The 20,761-nt window shown below is 40.3% G+C and overlaps 1 protein-coding gene across 2 annotated transcripts; it reads left to right on the top strand.

Moving 5' to 3' along the window:
* Window positions 1-1,270: 1,270 nt before the first annotated feature.
* On the top strand, window positions 1,271-12,612 carry slc6a4a (solute carrier family 6 member 4a). Of its 2 annotated transcripts, none has more exons than XM_027005814.2 (14): window positions 1,271-1,356; window positions 3,718-4,290; window positions 5,176-5,310; window positions 5,708-5,930; window positions 6,545-6,683; window positions 6,835-6,969; window positions 7,160-7,263; window positions 7,509-7,636; window positions 7,855-7,967; window positions 8,515-8,646; window positions 8,848-8,947; window positions 9,129-9,229; window positions 9,555-9,722; window positions 10,811-12,612. In XM_027005814.2, the coding sequence occupies exons 2-14, from the start codon at window positions 3,915-3,917 to the stop codon at window positions 10,889-10,891; spliced, it is 1,935 nt and encodes a 644-aa protein (XP_026861615.2). In that variant the 5' UTR covers window positions 1,271-1,356; window positions 3,718-3,914; the 3' UTR covers window positions 10,892-12,612. The 2 variants fall into 2 exon arrangements, with proteins under 2 accessions (XP_026861615.2, XP_026861616.2); XM_027005815.2 differs by having other exon boundaries at window positions 1,332-1,413.
* The last annotated feature ends 8,149 nt before the right edge of the window (window positions 12,613-20,761 follow it).

Raw genomic sequence — 20,761 nt, 5'->3', positions numbered from 1 at the left:
TTTCTCTTTCTTGATCCCTCTCTCCCTTGATCTGTACCCCCTACCCCTGTGGACAGACGCTGAGGAATACACCAATGTGGCACAAAGGTCAGAGATTAGTGAACAGGCCAAATATAGTGCTGTGCTGTGGAGAAGCCTTGTTCATTACTGCATCAGTAGCATTACATCATGTGGATCATTAGCTCATTAGATTAGATCACTAGGTCATACCCTATTAATTTACACTAAAATCATAATGAAATGTGTCTGTGTATCTTGCAGATTTTTACCTCCATACAGAGACAATATCTTTTTATCTTTTTTGTTTTTGTTTACTTAATGCAATGCAAATAATGTGTTGCATAAGTACACTGGCGTGTGCTAATTTTAAGGGATTTACACACATTCACCAACCTATTAATATATAGATATATGTATGTATGCATATATATTTCACATCATGGTGTCATAATAGCACACTGCACACACAGCTCAATACTTGTAGAACTCTAGCCAACTTTGAGCCTGAGGGACTAGAGTTTATAACACATGTTAATAAGTAAATAAAATGATATGGCCCCTTCTTAAACCTCAAATTAATTTAAAATCCTGAATAGTAGAATAGTTCTGTTTTTTAGAATCAGGAGTGATGCATACAGTCATAGAAGAGGTCCCATGTAATACTTTCTTTACATTAGTGCTCATATTTGTTTCAGGGGGTCAGTTACTTTTCTGTAGTTCAGGATATAATTTTCAGAACAATACATTCATTTTTCATATGTATTGTATGTTTTCTAAAAGTTTTGTGTGTTCTGTACATATGAATTTCCAGATATAGATGTGAAATTTCTGTAAAAGGTAGTTACTTTGTACTTTTATCAGCTAGTGTACATGGGTAAATGGGTACTGCTTGGTTGCATATTAAGTAAATTATGTTTGAAAGTTTGTTTTTTTTTAACTTTATGTCCTGTTTTACAAAGTATCTTGTATTTTTGTGATGTCACTGACTGCTGGCACACCAAACCCATCAAAGCGATTTCCCTTTTACATGTAACTAATGTACCTGGAAAGTGAAGTTACTGAATCGTGTAAGGGGTTGTGTATACTTTATTGCACATAATGAATTATTGAAAGGAAGTAAAAGAGAGTCCATAGTACATCATCAGGATCCACACTGGTGCATTTACACAACAAGACTGAAACCAGAAACACAAATATGGGCTCAGTAAGGCAGGCAGGGAGTGTGTGGGTGTGTGTGTAGGAAAAAGAGAGAGAGCAAGCAGTGGTGTAGGGGAGGTGTGTCCTACACACTAGCTTCGAGGGACAGTGTGCACCACCCCAGCGCAGACCCCCACAGACCTGCTCTACAGCCACACGGTAGGGTCACACTGCGCATGCTGTGTCTGATCAGGCTTTGGGAAAACTGAGCAACAGGTTTCTTTTTTTCTTTCTTTTTCTTTTTCACTGTGTGTGTGTGTGTGTGTGTGTGTGTGTGTGTGTGTGTGTGTGTGTGTGTGTGTGTGTGTGTGTGTATAATGTGTGCATGCATGTGTCCTTATGTGTTGTGGAATACATCTTGACATTCTCTGTGAGCTGAAATTGTTTGCTGACATGTTTGTTTCTGGGAACTTTTTCAAAGCTACCATACATGTCAGAATGGTGGCTTTTTTTTGGGAATTGATCAGATTTTTAAAATTGTGTGTGCTCTTGCTGCTGTTTGCTCTCAGGTTGATGATGCAGACTACCCCAAGAAATCTTTAGATTATAATAGAGAGAAACACTCTCCAACATATGGCACTGATTACATCATTTGATTATTTGGAGACTGCTGTAGCCATTGTTACTTCAGCATTTAAAAAAAAAATAAGAGTAGAACAAAAGATAGTTAGTAGCTGTCTGTATATCTACAGCAAGTCCAATTGCATGTTTCTTTACTTTAATGGTTTATTTATATTCCTGCACTGTCTGTGTGGTATTTCCCAGTGAAAGTTAAACTGAGATGCGTGGGTTTTTGTTTTGTTTTGTTTTGATTTTTTTCCAGAATTCTCTACTGGAAACCAGTTGAAAATTTTGTCTATGCTTGAAATTAGAACTAGTTTGGTTTGTTTCATTTTAAATTGTTGTAATTGTTATTTTATTGGAAGAATAAATACTAGAAACCCTAAAGTGCAAGATTATGTCTAAAATCTCTTCATATGAGATTGTTTGGGTATTGTGTTGGAGAACAAGACTCAAATAAAAAGCTTTTTTCCTGTTTTCACTCCACTTACCAGTGATTCAGCTGAGAGACTAATGCCTATATATATATAGGCAATAAATTTATAGGCATATATATATATATATATATATATATATATATATATATATATATATATATGCCTATAAATTTATTCTTCAGGTACTTTATATTTGTTTTCAAAGAAGATTTAATTATTTTAGCTTTCATTTCTTTGTCTGGTTATTTAAACGGCACTCTTGCACAAATGTTCTGAACCCCAAAACCTCCAACGTAGTAACATCAGAACACAATATAATACAAAGACAAAACTAATTCTGAAGTGTGAGGTTTTATTTTTTTTGAATTCAGCTGTGATGAACATGCATAGCATTAGAACGTACTGGCATGCAATAGCGCAAACACCTTGTTGAACATGGTCACAAAGATTTAAAAGACGTGGTTTTGGTAGAATTAAATGAATGCCTAGGAATACATGATAAACATTTATGGGAGAAGAGAACATTGAAAAGCTACCAACTTAAACTGGAACCTCAGGTTATCAAACGAACGCGTAATGTCTGTTACTAATGTTTTTGAGAGAAGTGCGCAACATATTTTAATTTGTGAAGTACAGATAATAGCATTGGGGTACTTTGACTAAAGGCCTCTTCCGTCAAAGATGCAAAAAAGATGAAATACTGCGAAACGACTGTAATCCCCTTTTCAAAACAATTAATCTTACAATCTCAAACTCCCTTCACTGCTCTCTTCTTGGTCTGGAAAATGTACAGTAGTGGGACACGTTTCGACTGATTCTATAATTTAAAATTAAACCTTATCGTTAATAACGTAAAAATGTAGGTATATTTCTATTTTCATAGCGCCTGTAGACCACTTTCAGTGTTGAAAGGTAACTAACTTCACAGTTTCGTTTATTCCACCAGATAAATGACTTTTATTTTTAATTCAGTGTAAGTAGCGGGAAACGCGCTGATGGCAAGTTTATTTAGACATAACAAATACAACAACAGCAGTCACTTTTGTTCATATTCCCTAACTTTTTGTGTTGCATTCTTTAATCTTGTGCTGTTTTTTTTTGTTTGTTTGTTTTTTGGGTTGTTTTTATTTTGGTCGTATGTTCTTTAGGTCGAGTTTGCGTTAACGTTGCATACAAGAGCAAACCTCGGGAAACGCGATGTGTTGCGTTGTAATTTCAGCAACAACAATTTCAAGGAAGAATAAAATAAATAAATGCGTTTGGGCAGCGCCCAAAGACATAATTTTGCTGGAGCCTGCATACGTTTCACTCAGAGATGTACAGTTTTTAACCCTATGTTGTACGGTCTGCTCCAGCATGGCTCTTCTTATATCTAATTGGTTTGGACTCATAACAGTGAAATAATACGTAAACATAATATTTGGACTGTTTCCCACGTGATCAAGGTGAACTCATGTAAAAGCAGAATCCAAATGTATAACATTGTTGCATCGTCCTCTAAAATTCTTCTTTTCTTCTGCAGCTGGGCTCCAGCTATTATTCTACCTGAACTTGTTAACGTGGGCCGAGGGTCATCACCAGCACAGCTCTCTCTCCTGACCCTAGTGAGGAACCATCCTCCGCTTGCAGAGTCTGCGTCCCCCCATGGGCGCCATATCGGTTATTATCAGAGGACCTCTGTCACAGCCCGCATCTCACCCCTAACCCTCACCCTTCACCATGGAGATGAAACAGCCAATGATGAAGAACCGAGAGGACCAGAACCAGGACAAAGAAGAGGAGCCACAGGAGAACGGCAGGCTAGTTGCCGGCAGCAGTGCAGACAAGGGGCAGAAAGGGAGCTCAGGGCCTGGGCAAGTTTCCAATGGCTACCCGAGCACATCCCCTCAGAGCCCCAGGGACGGTGCGGGGACCGGGACAGAAAGGGTCAGTGGCCCCACAAACTTCAGGATGCTGATAGTCCAGCAGACTAGTCTGGATCCACCTAGGGAGACCTGGAGCAAGAAGATGGATTTCCTCCTCTCAGTAATCGGGTATGCAGTGGACCTGGGCAACGTGTGGCGCTTCCCATACATCTGCTATCAGAATGGAGGAGGTGAGGTTCTGGGGAGGGGGAGCACCTGCCTTTCCATTGGCATCAGATACTAAGCAGTGTGGCATTAGAACCAAAAAGCTCAGGCAGTGCTTGAACAATGTTATGATTTCATCTGTAACATAGAACTTAACTAACAGAAAAGGCGAAGAACAAAGAGAACACAACAACTTAATGGTCCCGAGAGCTTGTCAGAAAGATTTATTTTTCTTTTTTTGATAGGTGATCAATTAGATACTGTGTGCTTAAAAAGAACAAACAGACAAAGTGTTTTTATAGGGTACTCCGATGTTTTCTCTTCTCTCTGTACTCCACAGTTCTCCTCCTCACTCCAAACAGGCTTTAGACTCTTCCCTTTGAATGTGAAATAATAAAATCTTTGTAATTTCCTGTTTCACCATGCAAGGGGGGCAAGAGAGATAGAGAAGCCTGGGACACACTCGCTACTACCAGCACTATTAATTGTGGCTTTCGTGAGAGGGACTTCAATCTCTCTTATTGTTTAATAACCTGGCTTGCAGCTACTCAATCAACTGCTATCTTTGCACTCATGTCAAAAGGACACAAATAAAGCTCTAATCAGAGACAGGGGCTTGTCTGAACTGGTGCCGCCTTTCACCATTACTCTTTGCTTTGGCACTGTGAGACATTCATGTGTGTATACACTTGCATATTATATATATATATATATATATATATATATATATATATATATATATATATATATATATATATATATATATATATATATATACACACACTATGTTGATGCCAAGATAAAGAATGAATGTGATGAAAGCTGGAGTGAAAGTAGATGCAAACGTTTCTCTTTGTTTGAAACCTGAGGCCATGGCCCTTAATCTCACACTTCTCCCTGTGTTCTTCCAGGGGCATTCCTGCTGCCCTACCTGCTGATGGCTGTATTTGGAGGGGTGCCGCTGTTCTACATGGAGCTGGCACTGGGCCAGTTCCACCGCAATGGATGTATCTCCATCTGGAAGTATGTGTGCCCCATCTTCAAAGGTAAGGCGGCTCTGTCAAGTGTCGGCCGGCCTGCATTCCCATATTCACCTGCCGCAGTCGACCCTCCACAACCGCCTGCACCGCACATAAGGGGCATGGGGTGGTGGGACTGATTGCACTCTCTCTCTCTATCTTTCTCTCTCTCACGGCCTCATCCCAAACTCGTTCCCAGTGAATGATGTGCTGCTTTGTTGATAGCTGACATAAGTGGGACTCTCTGTTATGGAAATTGTCACATTTCCCTCTCAAAATGCCAGCTGCTGAGGAGCTTGGTTTTATGAAAATGGAACTTACCCTAAATGCCATTGGCAGTCTCCCTCTGAAATGGCAGGCACTTGCAGTTGGGTGAGCTGTGCAAGAGAAACACAAAGAACTTTACTCTGTCTCTCCTTTGTAGGCATTGGCTTCGCCATTTGTATCATTGCATTGTACATCGCCTTCTACTACAACACCATCATGGCCTGGGCCCTGTATTACCTCCTGTCCTCGTTCCACTCACCACTGCCCTGGACCATGTGCAACAATGCCTGGAACACAGCCAACTGTACACGCTACCTGTCCACAGACCTCAACGTCTCTTGGACCAATGCGTCCATCTCGCCTGCCGAGGAGTTCTATACGTAAGTGCATGTAAGTGCAAGGTGCCTAGGATGGGAGCCAGGGAGTCAGGGAAGGAGGACTAGGGTGAGGGGGCTTACCTTTTTTAGCACTCCTGTCCATACTGTCACCAGAGAAGATGCTTACACATGGGTCAGGAGAAAATATATGGATGAGATCATTGGAGAGAGGTTTGACCACCATCAAGCCCCTTGTGTATGGACACTGAACAGGTTTTGACTGATTAGTGATCTTTTCTGTTGTTATATGGAAGATCTGCAAGCTTTGCTGGGGTTTAGTCATTTAAATGCCCAATGAGCCCTTCTTGTGCTGTCTGCTCTTGGAATTTCCTCTTTTTTTAAGAAGTTTATCTGGTTTTGTTCATCTGAATGTCTGCCGTGTGATTTTAAGTCCTCACTGATTACCTCTTTTTTAGCACTCCGAATCACATTGTCTTTTAGCACGCCAATGTCACCTTTTTTCTTCTACTTTATGAGAAAACCGTGATATGCTACAGTGTTAATCTTTTGTTCCCTCACAACTGCAGATCTTGTCTGCAAAGCTTCCATTTGAACCTTATTACCTTTCAATACTTATTAACACTCTCTCTCTCTCTCTCTCTCTCTCTCTCTCTCAGACGCCAGGTGTTGCAGGTGCACCTGTCCCCAGGTCTTCACCAGCTGGGTGCGGTGAGCTGGCAGCTGGCCCTTTGTCTACTCTTCATCTTCACCATCGTCTACTTCAGTATTTGGAAGGGCGTTAAGACATCTGGCAAGGTGAAAAGAAAGAGAGCTCTGTGTGTGTCATGTGTGTAAATGTGTATGTGTGTGTGCACGAATCGCCTAGACCTTAATTGGAGGACCATGAACTAATTACAAGATAGCAACTACTCTTAGAAGCTTCTTTTAATGTGCTTGCCTCTGGTAGGTAGTGTGGGTGACAGCCACCTTCCCATACCTGGTGCTGCTGATCCTGTTGGTGCGAGGGGCCACCCTGCCTGGAGCATGGAGGGGAGTGGTCTTCTATCTACAGCCTAACTGGGAGAAGCTCTTGAGCACCACGGTTAGAAAACAACAACAACAACAACAAAAACAACAACAACAACAACAGAACACTGCTTCATAAAACTTTTCTGTGTGCTGAGGTGGTATGGTTTATGTTACTTTCTTCTTTTACACACCAAATGAACTATTCTCCATCAGTTTGCCAAGTCATTGTTAACTGAATTTCTCTCCACCTGTTTATGATTTAGGTTTGGATCGATGCAGCAGCCCAGATCTTTTTCTCGCTGGGCCCAGGCTTTGGTGTTCTCCTGGCCTTTGCCAGCTACAATCCATTTCACAACAACTGCTATAAGTACAATGCCTATAAAATTACAATTTCTAAACATGCAAAGCTACTGTTGGGCTTGGACTACATCTGCCCTTCAGTTGATATTTCAGTACAAACATTAATTGGGTTTAAAATAATTGAGATTGAATGCTATTTAGGCACTAAAATCTTTTAGTTAACACCATATTCACAAGCTTAGGCTGAATCTATATTTGGAAATGTCATATTATTTATGCTGTCCCTTTGCCATTTGATCTCTGGTTTCTCAGAGATGCACTGGTCACGAGCTCGGTGAACTGTCTCACTAGCTTCATGTCAGGCTTTGTGATCTTCACCGTGCTGGGCTACATGGCCGAGATGCGGCAGCAAGGGGTGGAGACAGTGGCAAAGGATGCTGGTGAGAAAGCAGCTATGTGCAGTCCCCATACCACCATCTCATCTATACAGACACAGTCCACTAACGTGTTTGAGTTTTGCTCCGAAATCAAGCTGCCTTTTCTTTCCTATGAAACATGCTGAAGGGCATGCTTTGTTGAAAGGGGATCCAGAAGTCACCACTAAAGTTTGTTGGTGCTTCGTGTTCTAGTGAGCTTCTTTGCTGGTGTCTTCTCACAGGCCCTAGTCTGCTGTTCATCATCTATGCTGAGGCCATTGCCAACATGCCAGCTGCCACGTTCTTCGCCATCATCTTTTTCCTCATGATCATCATGCTAGGACTGGATAGCACGGTCAGTCTTTCCCACACACACACACACACACACACACACACACACACACACACACACACACACACACACACACACACACGCACACACACATGTGCACACACACACACACACACACACACACACACACACACACACAAACTATTGAGCACAGCTGTTGGAACCCAACATAATAAAAGCTTACGTAACAACAGGTAGGTTTATCTTTGACGTTTAGCTGATCACAGCGAGTGTGAGATACTGTCAGCCAGCCTCCATTCTACGGGTCTACTTGGCCTGGGGCCACTAGTCATTCGGCTGTCGGTGACATGCCCTCCTAAATGCCTCGTCCCTTTATCATGCTCTGCTATGGTTCCTATGGTAAATAGTGAGAATGACAGTGTGTGCTCATCACCAAGTACAAATGAGATTATCAGTAGGTCTGGTCTTTGTTCCTGCAGGCCTTGACGAATCGCATTGGGTTGTGCGTGTGGAGGTTGCATTTAACGCAGCTTCTTCTGTGTGTAATGGGCTTGGTCCTAACAGCTTCATCGTATCCCTCCTCTCATAGTTTGCCGGACTAGAGGGAGTCATCACTGCCATGTTGGATGAGTTCCCCCACCTGCTGACACGGAGAAGGGAGTGGTTTGTGCTGGGTCTGGTGTGTGTCTGCTACCTGGGTGCTCTGTCCACACTCACTTATGTGAGTCCAATGCATCTGTTGGTACTGTACCATGCACTGAACGAACAATAAGAAGCTAACGGTAAAACAAATGATGCGACAAAGCCTGAACTTTTATTGCCTTCATAATGCAGTGCGCTTACAGCAAATGTAGTTTTAAGGCATCATTTTATGTGTGTAATGTACACCCACCGTGCTAATGCTGATGTAATGCTGGTGCAGGGAGGGGCGTTTGTGGTGAAGCTGTTCGAGGAATATGCAACAGGCCCAGCCGTCATCACCGTAGTCTTCCTGGAAGTCATCGCTGTCTCCTGGTTTTATGGTAATTGCTGGAGCTCCTACTGAGCCATTTAAAACATGCTCTGTACTTTTGTATGACCTCATTCTGTTTGTGTCTGTGTGTCTGTGTGTGTGTGTGTGTGTGTGTGTGTGTGTGTGTGTGTGTGTGTGCACATGTGTGTGTGCGTGTGTGCGTGTCTTTGTTTGTGGGTATGCATGTCCAGGCACGACACGTTTCTGCAATGATGTGCAATTGATGCTTGGCTTCTCCCCTGGTCTGTTCTGGAGGGTGTGCTGGGTTGCCATCTGTCCCTGCTTCCTATTGGTCAGTCTCTCCATCATGTGACCCAGCCCAAGTGAAACAGCCTAAATACATTCATTTTACCAGCTGACTTTGTTCTTTAGACACTATATCATGGTCAAATCTAATGAGGTTTAGTGAGTGATATGAAAAATAACATGGTGGACAGGCAGAGTGAAATGCAAAAAGCTATACTTTGCTGTTGCATAGAACAGGTTAAACACTTAACAGGAAGCTTCCTCTTCTCATGTAAACTTGAATGATGATTAGTTGATTGGTCTCAAACATTCATTAATATTCATGTATCCATATTAATATTCATGAATACTCACATGTTTTTTGGTTGCAGTTCATCATAGGCAGTTTCCTGGCCTTCCCTCCTGAAGTAAGACTGTTTGACTACCTGTACCCGTTCTGGACCACTGTGCTGGGCTACTGCATTGGTGTCTCCTCTTTCATCTGCGTGCCTTCCTACATGGTCTACCACCTGCTCACCACCAAAGGAACCTTTAAACAGGTAAGACAGAGCCAGATACAACAGCTCCTAATCCCATCTGTCACAATATACGAGCCATGCACATGAGACAAAGAAGAGACCCAGATAAACGTACTTGATGCACACCTGACCTGTGGGTCTTGGTCAGCTCAGCCTCGTGTGAGACATGAGGACAGACGTCAGTATGATCCAGACACTGCCACTGTCCTGCTTTTCGTCTGGCAGGCTTTGATGGAGCTGTCAGGCAGGGTGGGAGGCGCGTTTCCGCTTGTGTCAAACACAATGGGCGCTGAGAGTGAGTGTCAGCCTGGGTGTGCGTTGTACGTTAAGAGTTGTTTGCCAGCCAGTGAGGACAGACGCCCTGAGTGCAGAGCGAGGTCATGAAGTAGCAGCTCTGGACGAAGATGTGGACAAAGTTACATATGTGAGAGTATGGAGGATCCATAGTTAAATAATCAGCATCTGATCCCAGAATCACTGAGTGTGCTTTACAATCTGCATCAATCTTCTACTCCTGCTTCTTCTTCAGTTGCTGAGTGATGCTGCCTTGCCCAACAGTGTTCTACGTTAGGATTTTACAAAAAAAAAACCCAACAAAACAGGTCAGAGAAGTTGGAAAGTCTTGAAGTTTGACAATCTTTAACATTAAATTTTTTTCTCTGTAAAAAACCTGAGATGTTTGTTGACCAGTCTTTATTCATAGGGAAGACATAGTGTAGCTCAATGGAGAGCGAGGTTAGAATTTTATACCATGCCTCATGCAGTGAATCAGATCCCCCCCCTCAAATTCTCCTGACCACTCTGAGCATCTAAGGCTCCAACAGCAGTGGGATCTTTATGGGAGGAATGGATCTGAATAGTGAATACTGAATATAACAACATTCTGCCAGGGCGGGCATTGCAAAACACCTCTTAGTGAATGGAATTATCTCATGAATTAAAAAACCATCAGTTATTTTACTGCAGACTGTTCTCCACTGATTATTTTTGCTTGTTTGTTTTTAAAATCCCAACCTCTCCTGTCTCCATTTGATTTTAAAGCTTATTGTGTTCACTGTGTGTGTTCTATGTTTGTACTTGTGTTCATTGTGTGTACTCACTACCCTCAGCGTCTGCTGAAGAGCATCACCCCTGAGCCGGCGGGGAGTCCAGGCCCACACAGGGACGTCATCATCACTAATGCTGTGTGAACGGGGACTCTCTCACAGGACCCTCTGCTGGACATGTTGTGCAACTGCAGATGTGGGAAGTTTGCCCATGCTCCCCGCCTTCATATCCCAGACCTGCCAAAGGTGTCTCCGCCCATACTGTATGATGGCTAGGCCTTTGCATCCAGCAAATCCACTGTTTTATTTCCTATCACACCATAAATAAATGTGGCAGTGTTCACTGTTACTGTGAGTTAATACCTGCCATAAACATATATGAAATGTTTGAGTTTGGGAGCACACCATGTCTGTTTGGTTTTTGTGACCATTTAGTTATAATAACTAAGAATGCATGGTTTCTACCTATTTCATGTAAATTAATTACATACACAAATACTGCAAGTACTAAAAAATCATGTATGTGCAGTTTACATAGTATATCTTGCTCTCTCAAGATATAAGGAATTTTTAGTTGATTAATTCATCAAATAATAAGACAAATGAATATGTAGATTTGACAATAACTTTACTGTTTTCCTTTAATATGCATTTGAAGGGTCAGGTAACTTTTACATTTATACAGATTGATTAAGCAAAAAAATTATTTTGCATCATATTATTGCTGTTACAGAAATATCCAAATACAGCTTTACAGCTATTTATGGTTTGGGTTTGGAAGTCCTCAGAAATGGAGAGAGAGATTGTATTTTTTTTTCAAAGAGTAAGCTTTGGGAGAAAGCCTAAAAGAATTGTAGTAGTGCCTGATGTAGTTTGGTTGTTGCACAGGTGTGTATGTGTATGTGATGTGTGTGTTGGAGTGAGTGTGTACACGCAAACGAGTGTGTGCATATGTGTATGTGTGCATGCAAATCCGTTGAACAGGCACCTCTGTGGAATCATCATTTTGGACAGTGTTACTGCTGTGCTTTTAGACCTCACGTTGGTCGGGGCACCTGAGAGGTACATGTAACGTTACTGTTATCAGCATTCTGTACCTATGCGAAATATTTATTTTGCACCTTTTGTGGGGTTACATTTAATGCACGTGTGTACCATGTGTCTCAGATCTGAAACACCAGATTGAGTTTCTCAATCTCCCCAATTCTCATTTATACCCTTTAATTTTCAAATTATATGTAAACAACAGTGTAGCACAAACCAAATACTAGTGTGCTTATTAGAAATGGTCCAACTTTAACCATCAAGACATTTTTCAGGGGAGACAATTCCCTCTGACTAAAAGTACAAGTAGTACAAGTATGTACATATTTGTTTTGTGAGTCTCGCTACTTGTGTGTTCCAGTCTTGTGATGACCTGTCTACTTCTTGGAGTGGGTAAATATGGGAGTGTGAGTGTTAGTCAAATTTTCCAAAGTGTGTCTGTGTGCATGTGTGTCTGTGTGTGTGTGTGCGTGTCTGTGTGTGTGTGTGTGTGTGTGTGTGTGTGTGTGTGTGTGTGCGTGCGTGTATGTTTGTGTGAACTATACGTTGGGGTAGAGAAGCCAAAAGCCATGGTTCTTTCAGTCAGTGTGTATGCATGCATGCAGACATGAATATGTACCGTGATTTAGTGTGTACCACAAACTAGTGATGCCTCTTCCCCTCTCATTCCTGTTCCTCACTTAAGAGTTCGCTCTCTATCAAAAAATCTATTGTCCTATGATCTATGTATGTCTATAAGACTGTTATAAGAAACCATATAGAATAAAGATATATATGAATTACTAGACAAATAAAATAAAGCTACATGTATTAATAATGAATGTGTTTCATTTTTCATGCTCACTGTGACTGCATTGATATGCACACAATTGTACTGACAACCTATTCAAATGTGGCCCTAAAACAGACTACAGATAGTATGTTCTATTTGTGCTGCTTGAATCACGATGTCAAACATAAAAGGCAAATAATGAAGATGTATATTATAAATAACTAAGAGTAAAGGTGCGTATTTGTGCATTAGAATTTCATACGCAGGTTTAGAGAAATAGATAGATATTACTGTTTGCAGCAATGAATATTCAGAGTCTTCTCCCCCTGAATTCTCCTCTATAGGGAGAGGTAGCAGTGTTTAGCTGATTCTTTATCCATCAGTGTCGCCATTACCTCCAGCAAATAATGCAGTGCTGATCAGGTTTATCTGCAGTTTGTTGATAGCTATTCTAGACCATGAGCAGGAGATAAACTGCCCTAATTACTTCGGTGAATTTTAAATACAATGGGAGTTTCTTTCACTTTTCCCCTGAGCTCTCTCTTGTCTTTTTCTGAGAGTCTGATTGTCCTTACTCATTCCACTTTGGCCTTGAGCACTCCATTTATCTTTGGCTTCTCTCTGAGGACGTTTTATCAAGTGAGAAAGTGACAGAGACATATTAGGCAATGCTTATTCACAAATGAGCGGTTTCTGCTCTTATCAAGGAGCAGATTCCACACATTACAACAATCTCCTACCCATGATTCTCTGAAAGGGTGCTTGCAGTCTGTTCCTTTCCATGACCATTTTCTCAGAATAAGGTTCAAATGCGCATTCTGCCAACAGAAGTAATGGGCAAATCAGCAATAGAAACATATATCTGCTATTGTATTATATATCAGAATTGGGTGTTGGCAACCTTTCAGAAAATGAACCTGCTAGGATATTCTGGTTATTGGTGGTTTGACCACTATGATGAGACAACTAAAGAAGCTTTCTAAGTTTGAATAACATTCAGGTTTTGTGTTTCAGCTGCTCTTGTTTTGTGACACAGTAATTGTCTGACTACTTGTACAGTGTGCAGCACTTGTCTTTTATAAATGTAGCAGGACTATGTCCCCACTGAGCCATAGTTAAGCACTTGCTGAATTTAGCCCAGCTGAACTGAAGTACCCTTTGAGTTGAACTCAGATTGTGTAACTTTGAGGAGAGTGTTCATGGCTCTAGAGTGTTCTTGCCTGCCAAGGTGGATATGGTGCTGAGAGAAGCTCTTCAACTAGCTCATTATTCTCAACACTTGTTCAGTGTTGTTCAACAACAGTGTTCACATCCACTGCATCTGCACTCTGAACAAAAACAAACAGGTAATACTGTCGCCTGGTGCACAAAGATACATACTATGCTGACTGTCAGTGACTAGAGACTCACCAAATCTGCTACATGTACAAAAAGCCTCTTCTAAAGCTCATGACAAGCCACACCTTATGCTCTTAGGATGCTTGTGGAAGGCACCAATCAGTCATCCAAACAAAAGTTCTGTGCTGAAGTAAAGGCACAGCAATAGATGCATGTAATATGATAACAGGATTGAAATCAAGGTGTCTGTAACATAACCCCGTGCCTGTCTCTCCCTCTCTCTCTTTCCCTTGAGGTAATTTCCTATGGGCCTGCTGATGGGATTGTTGATGGGATCCTCCTGTTTTTCTGCCTGTCTTATCTGGATTTAGGATCTATATTAAAGACTGCAGTACACATCCACCAGCTCCCATCTCCCCACCCCTATCTCTGCGTATCTGCCTTCATCTGAAGACTCAGCTCCAAATTATTTTTCTCTTTTTCTTTATTTTTTTGCAATTGTTTACTCAAAAAGGTGGAAAATAAATAAAAAGGGAAAAAACTCATTCTCACAGCTGCCATGACAAAACGGGTATTTAAGCACATTAAGCTTCATTTAGAAATGGCTATTATTGTTCTTCAGTCTTATCTCAGGATACTCTGTGAATATTGTTTCATATACATTTATAAATTCCGTTATAGGAAATAGGCATTCCTCTTAGCTATTTTGGTTGAAAGTCTGTGTGCACGGGTCTTTTACATTTCCATTTGACATGGTTTGGTTTGGTTTCTTTACCTGTATTTGATTCTGGCATTTCCCTCTCCTCTGTCAGTCATGCTGCCTAGCAGAGCCTCTGATCGCAGTGATATGTCAACTTCTGGAAACAGGAAATGAAACCTTTCATTCCTCCCTCGTCCGTGGCCTTTATCACTGCAAACTAGGTTTCGCCATGCCAGCCTGCTGCTTAATAAACTCGTTTTGCACCCCGAGAATACCTGCTTATCTCCACGCACGCACGTACATTCACACACTTCCAACCCTCTTTCTTTAGACTTTAATCTATTGTTATTGTTCACTCCAAACTAGCCAGGACATCGCCATTCTAGCATACATTTTCCCTAAGTGCGAACTGAACGCTAAGAATTGCTGTGAAAAGGGACTAAATAATAACCTAAGTATTCATTAAGACAGATTCATAAATAAGACATATTCAAACCAATTCATACATGCCTAACATTTTTTTTCTTTTAAGCAAGATGAGTTTTCATTTTAGGATTAATGACAATATTAGGTTTTATTTAAACCATGAAGTTCTCGTCACATATTAATCTTCTTAGTAATCTTCTTAGTTCTATCTGGAGGTACGATACCATCACTGTTCATAATCTGGTTAGTATTGCCATCTGCCTGCTACAAAAGAACTGCATAATACGTGCTTGCCATTCAATTTCATCCACAAAATATATAAAAACAATCGAGTAATATTTAAAAAAACAACCAATCAAGATTGATATAAAATGATTAAAAGAGCAGAATCCTTGCAGTTTTGCAATACCTCAACCCCCCCTAACCCCCACTCCCCGGGAGTGGCGTCACGTGACCTATGTAGTTCCGACGAATTTGGTATACGAGCTGATTCTTTTCGTCCTGTGGAAGTTATGGACTGGTTCACCAGAGAAAGCGTAATAAGTCGACAACAACCAGGTAATAGAGATTAGGCTACGTGTTGGACTTGAGGCTTTTGTCGCATATGAAACTAAGATGTGTCCGTCGCCGAGTACTGTAGACTACGCATATTGTTGCCGGAAATACAGATTAAGTGTCCAACAAAAAACTTCTCAGTTCATGTAAAACCAGTTATGTCTAATTACAGGTTTTGTACAAAACCTTCAGCGCTTTTTTTCAGAACTGTTCAAATGCGTCTACGGTCGATCTATTTCGTGTAATATAGAAAACGTGTACAAATATAGGCTACATGTTTTTCTCAACAGGTCTGACAGCGGCTGTGAGTTTACTCCTGGTCTTTCTGATTGTAATTGTCGCAGCGGTTGTCTACACACCACAGCGTGCGAGATATTGTGGGAGGAGTCGCAGGGATGAAGAGCACCTCTCCCTAACTGACAACAGAATCGCCTAATACTTTGGCTGTTAGACATTTCTGATAGGCTTAAATCACACCTTCCATTGAAATCTGGTGTTCACGAGTAGGACATTCTCGCAGGCCATGATTTTAGGTTACTCTATCATGAATACAGCTATGTTTGTTATAAAATAATTACATTTTTTATATCAAGAGAAAAAAACACCAGACTTTATGTTCTAAATAGCTTGGAACAATTACAGTACATAGGATGATTAAACTCGGACAAGGACAGATTCTTTGACAGAACTGAATATACCTGACATCATGAATAGCTTTGGTAGAGCAGTGATTTATTTAGCACAGATTTTAGGCTCTTATCTCAAACCAGTGAACGCTATGAAGCCTGTTGTAGATGTGGTTTTACTGTTCTGACCAGCAGAGGGAGGTAGATGTCTCTACAATGATGCACAGAGCAACTATCTTTGAGGTTTTCATTGGTTCGGTGTTCCGTTTATAGCCTTATGAAGCCATCGTAGATCTTGAGGTTATAGTTATGCTGTATTGTCATAATGAATGTCTTCTCCTGGGCCTTGAGGCCAGACTAGTGCCTTATGTTAGCCTTAATGACTGCTCAGCATTATTAAGTGTAGAATGACATACACAGCAGTATTATCTTGTACATGTAGTAATAATAACAATTATAAAACAGTAATTACCTTTCTGTAATCAGTTTATTATTTAACATTTTGCTTGCCAAGCTTTCCATAAAGAAGTTAGTCTATTATTTAACTGAAACCTTATTGTATACAAGGACATTTTAACCTTTGTATGGGTTATATTTGTGCAGACTGTTGTTCTGGACATTTTGGCCCAAGAGGTCACTGGTTTCAAATAAGATCTGGCACTGAAGATCAATCTTTTAAACAGTGTATAAGGACTGCTTAAAACATCTTGCCTGTTATATCAGTAAACTATAACAGTCACCATATCCACTGTAATCCTGGATAATCTGGCCTACTTTCACCCTGCCAGCTAATCTGTACATAACAAGAAATAGATATGGTCAGTAATAGAAAAGCATACAACAGCTCTGTACCTGGAATTAAACATGATAAATGCATACATATATAAAGAATAAAATTTCACAGTAAAAAGTAGGCATTTGTCATTATTGTATTTCCATATAGGAAAAAAATAAGCATGATATTACTGCACTTAATATCAAGTTTATGTTTGAAATCAATGACAATTACTACTATATCACCCATGAACAGCAATGTAAATGCATTTAATTGTACCTGATATCAGAATATCGTAAGTATTACAGAATCCATTGTAATGTATTTACAAATAATAGTCATATGGTCGTTATGAAATCAAAGAAGGCATGTGAGCCTTTCTTGTGTAGTTCAGCTAAACAGGTCTGTGTAGTGTCTTAAAAAGAAATCTTAATGGGGCATTATTTACAAGGAGTTTCAGGAATAGTTTTATAAGCAACACTAAAAACACAAAGTTACAGATGGACAGGGGAATAGAATGGTCATCAGACCCAAAGCATTGTGCTGTAGGCATACATATGGTTCAATTTTTGGATCAATTTGATTGATGTACAAGGTTGGTAATTGCTTTGTTTTCCCATAAACACAACTGCAGTGATACTGCATGTAGACTCACTGGTATAAAATGGGGGGTGGGATACAAAGGGAGCCGGGATTGATAATGTGTGTCCCAGATATTTCCAATAATTTAATGCATATTCAGTATTCTTTGCCATCCTTTCCTCTGTGGTTCTCTCTTGGTAACTCTGATTCAGCTGCAATTATATTAGCAGTCTTATTTACTAAGGTAAACAAAGAAAGGCTACAAACATCTTTTTTTTTTTACAGCAATTTGATATCCTTTACCAATTTCTTTTATATTATATTCTTTAAAAGTCTTTTTTCCTTATGCTTTGACCTATTGATAACCTTTCTGCAGATGGTCAAATGGAAACTAAGAATAGATTAGAAAGTTAGAATTGAAAGTTAATATATAATTTTTAACCCATTATTTTCTTGCCAAATTCATAAAAACACTAAAACAAAGTTGAAAACTCAGAAACAATGAAATAATGTTTTAAGATGATCTGACATCAGTTTGTATTCTCTGCCATCCGAAATTTCAGGTTTCTGATGTATATCAAGCATGGATGGATGGATGGATGCTTTTAATAAGTTGTTTGACAGCTTTCTTTAATCAGACAGCCCTGGTACATATTCCATACTACAAGCGCTCTAATTACTAGGTCATTTTCTTGTAGTATAATTTTGAACATTTTCATTTCAAAGAGACGTACCACGCGACTCACTGTTCCTTGTTTTTTATGTATTATTTACAAACTAACACTCGAAAGGTCCTTCATATGCCTTTATACTGTCTCTTTGTATTCTATGTTTGTCATGACCTAAAATGATTTACTATTGAGCCACTCCAGTCTCTAATATTTTGTATCTGTATCGTAGGACGTCTGGTCTGACCACTGGTAGGGACTCTGACGCATGCGCTTTAGCTACTACATGCAATAGACCCCGCAAGCGGTGCACATCTTCCTCTACCTTACCATTCAAATTATGTCAGTTTCTTTGCTGCTGTCACTTCCTACACTTTGAATGGCGCTGGTCACCGTGCAACGGTCGCCAACTCCCAGTACTAGCTCCAGTCCGAGTGTGTCGGTAAGTTATGAGCTAGCTAGTTATCCAAATACTTCGCAGTTATGAAATAATTTTACGGCGTTCCGTACGTTTGCGCATGCGTTATCATGATTAGCTGCCCAGTTGTGTCGCTCCTTATAAACTTAGCTAAGATAAGATAGCGGGCTAGTACGTTTTCAGTACAATAGATAGGAAGAGTCACCTGCCGATAGCGAGACGCTACATTTCTCACACTGCCTCATCGTACTGGCATACAAAATAATGCCAGCTCAAGATGGGTTACACTTCCGCTAGCTGGCTGGCTAGCTAGCTAGCAACCACCGGCTCGCCCTTCTCAGATAACATTAGTCTTCAGATTAGCTTGGTACTGTAGTCTTCTTTTACTGTGCTAGCTACTTGTCACCACATCTGTTAAACGACAAACATGTGTCGTTTGACTCTACATGTAGCTATCTAACTATAGTTTGGTGTTCGGAAGATATCAGCCAACTCTTCAAATAATTTAACGTTACTCAGATTGGCTAACAGCTAGTTGATACAGAAAGCTGGATAGCTAAACTAGCTGGCTAACCTAGGTTAGCTAACTTGTAGTTCAACAGCTAAAAGTGAGTTGGAGCAAAGTTGCCACCGTGTAGCAAGTTATCCAAATAGATTAGTTTTCAGAGGTTCTGTAGCTGCGAAGGGTATTGAGCCTTAATTAAACTGCCAAGTTTCCTGTTTCGTTCATGAAGATAGAATTAACATAGAGCAGCCTTTCCTGGTGCTGTTGCATTACCCCTGTACTCTACAGCCCATTTTGTGATGGCCTTTATTTGTTTGATTAGTTCAGTCAGGTGAGGTGTATTAGAACTTCAGCAGCTCAGCGGGTATGCTCTTGACATTTTCCTTGAGTCTTTAACCTAATGCTTATTCACGGAAATGAAGCTTTCATGGTTTAGTGTTTTTTGTTTTTTTAATGATCATTGTATTATTAATAAAATTATACTCTTTGAAAAATCAGGAAACATTATTCTACTTAATCCTGGGGCAGTCGTTGCATAAAAATTGGGTTAGTGTATTACCAAGTACTTGTGACAATATATCATAAAATGATGGTTTAATGTCCAGTAATGCAGCAGTCACAGTGACATATGGCAAAAGCTCCCAGTTCTGCCCTCTCCCAAGTTCATATTTCAGGACAGGGCATGTAGAATTACAGGGCAGGCGGTTTTAGGAGAATTTATGCTATCTTCTGTAATGAGAAGCCCTGGCTTATGGCGTATTATTCTTTTGTTCAAACATTGTTTTGCCTGATTTAAAAGACCAGTATAATTTTTTTTCCTCAGTATAAATATTTCTAATTGTTGGTTCTAGCATGTAACAGTGCAGTTCTTATAGTTCAATAAATACAAATGGGTAACAGTGTTACTGATCTATATTCTATATTGTTTGACCACACTGAATCTCTCTTAGTGGTAACCTGTTCTAAAAAGATGTGAAGTATCTATGTTAGACCATTAGTGAAAGGATGCATAGAAAGGCTGCAGCCAAATAAAAGAAAATCAGGCTATGTGAGTTGATTGGTCTGATTTTCCTCAGTGGACATGATGCTACCAGCTGTGCATAATGTGACTCCCATGGGGTAACCATGTGAGTCATCTTGTGAGATGCCTCAAGCTTTTTCTAGAGAAAAATGATTAGCACATTGGGAATATTGGGCTTCTGGCATGTATTTTGTGATGATCTGAGCATTTTATACAGATTTATGAGTTGCTTTTCTGGAAAAAAGATTATAAATGGGGAAAAGGTTAAGTATGTTCTTTATACTTGGTGGTAAAGTGAGAAACACTGCACTGTGTGTTATCTTTGCAGTTGAGATGGAAACGTTTGGGCCTATATTAGTGCTGTATTTGCCATGTCTTTCACTGTTCCCTGTCGTCTGAGATAAAGTGTATGGTTCACTGTAGGATGCGGCAACTGCAGTGTGTGGATAAGAGCCAGTGTGACCATCACACACAGATGAAGCTGACAGCCACTGGGTTTTATATGCACGGCTTTAATTCACTGCCTTTGGCCATTCCTGGGTGTGGTTTTTGAGTTCAGGCTTAATTGAGTTACAGAAAAGAGT

Source organism: Electrophorus electricus, chromosome 15, assembly GCF_013358815.1.
Source record: "Electrophorus electricus isolate fEleEle1 chromosome 15, fEleEle1.pri, whole genome shotgun sequence".
Lineage (NCBI taxonomy): Eukaryota > Metazoa > Chordata > Actinopteri > Gymnotiformes > Gymnotidae > Electrophorus > Electrophorus electricus.
Note: the sequence above shows the minus strand (reverse complement) of the source record. Positions and strands in the feature narration are given on the sequence as shown.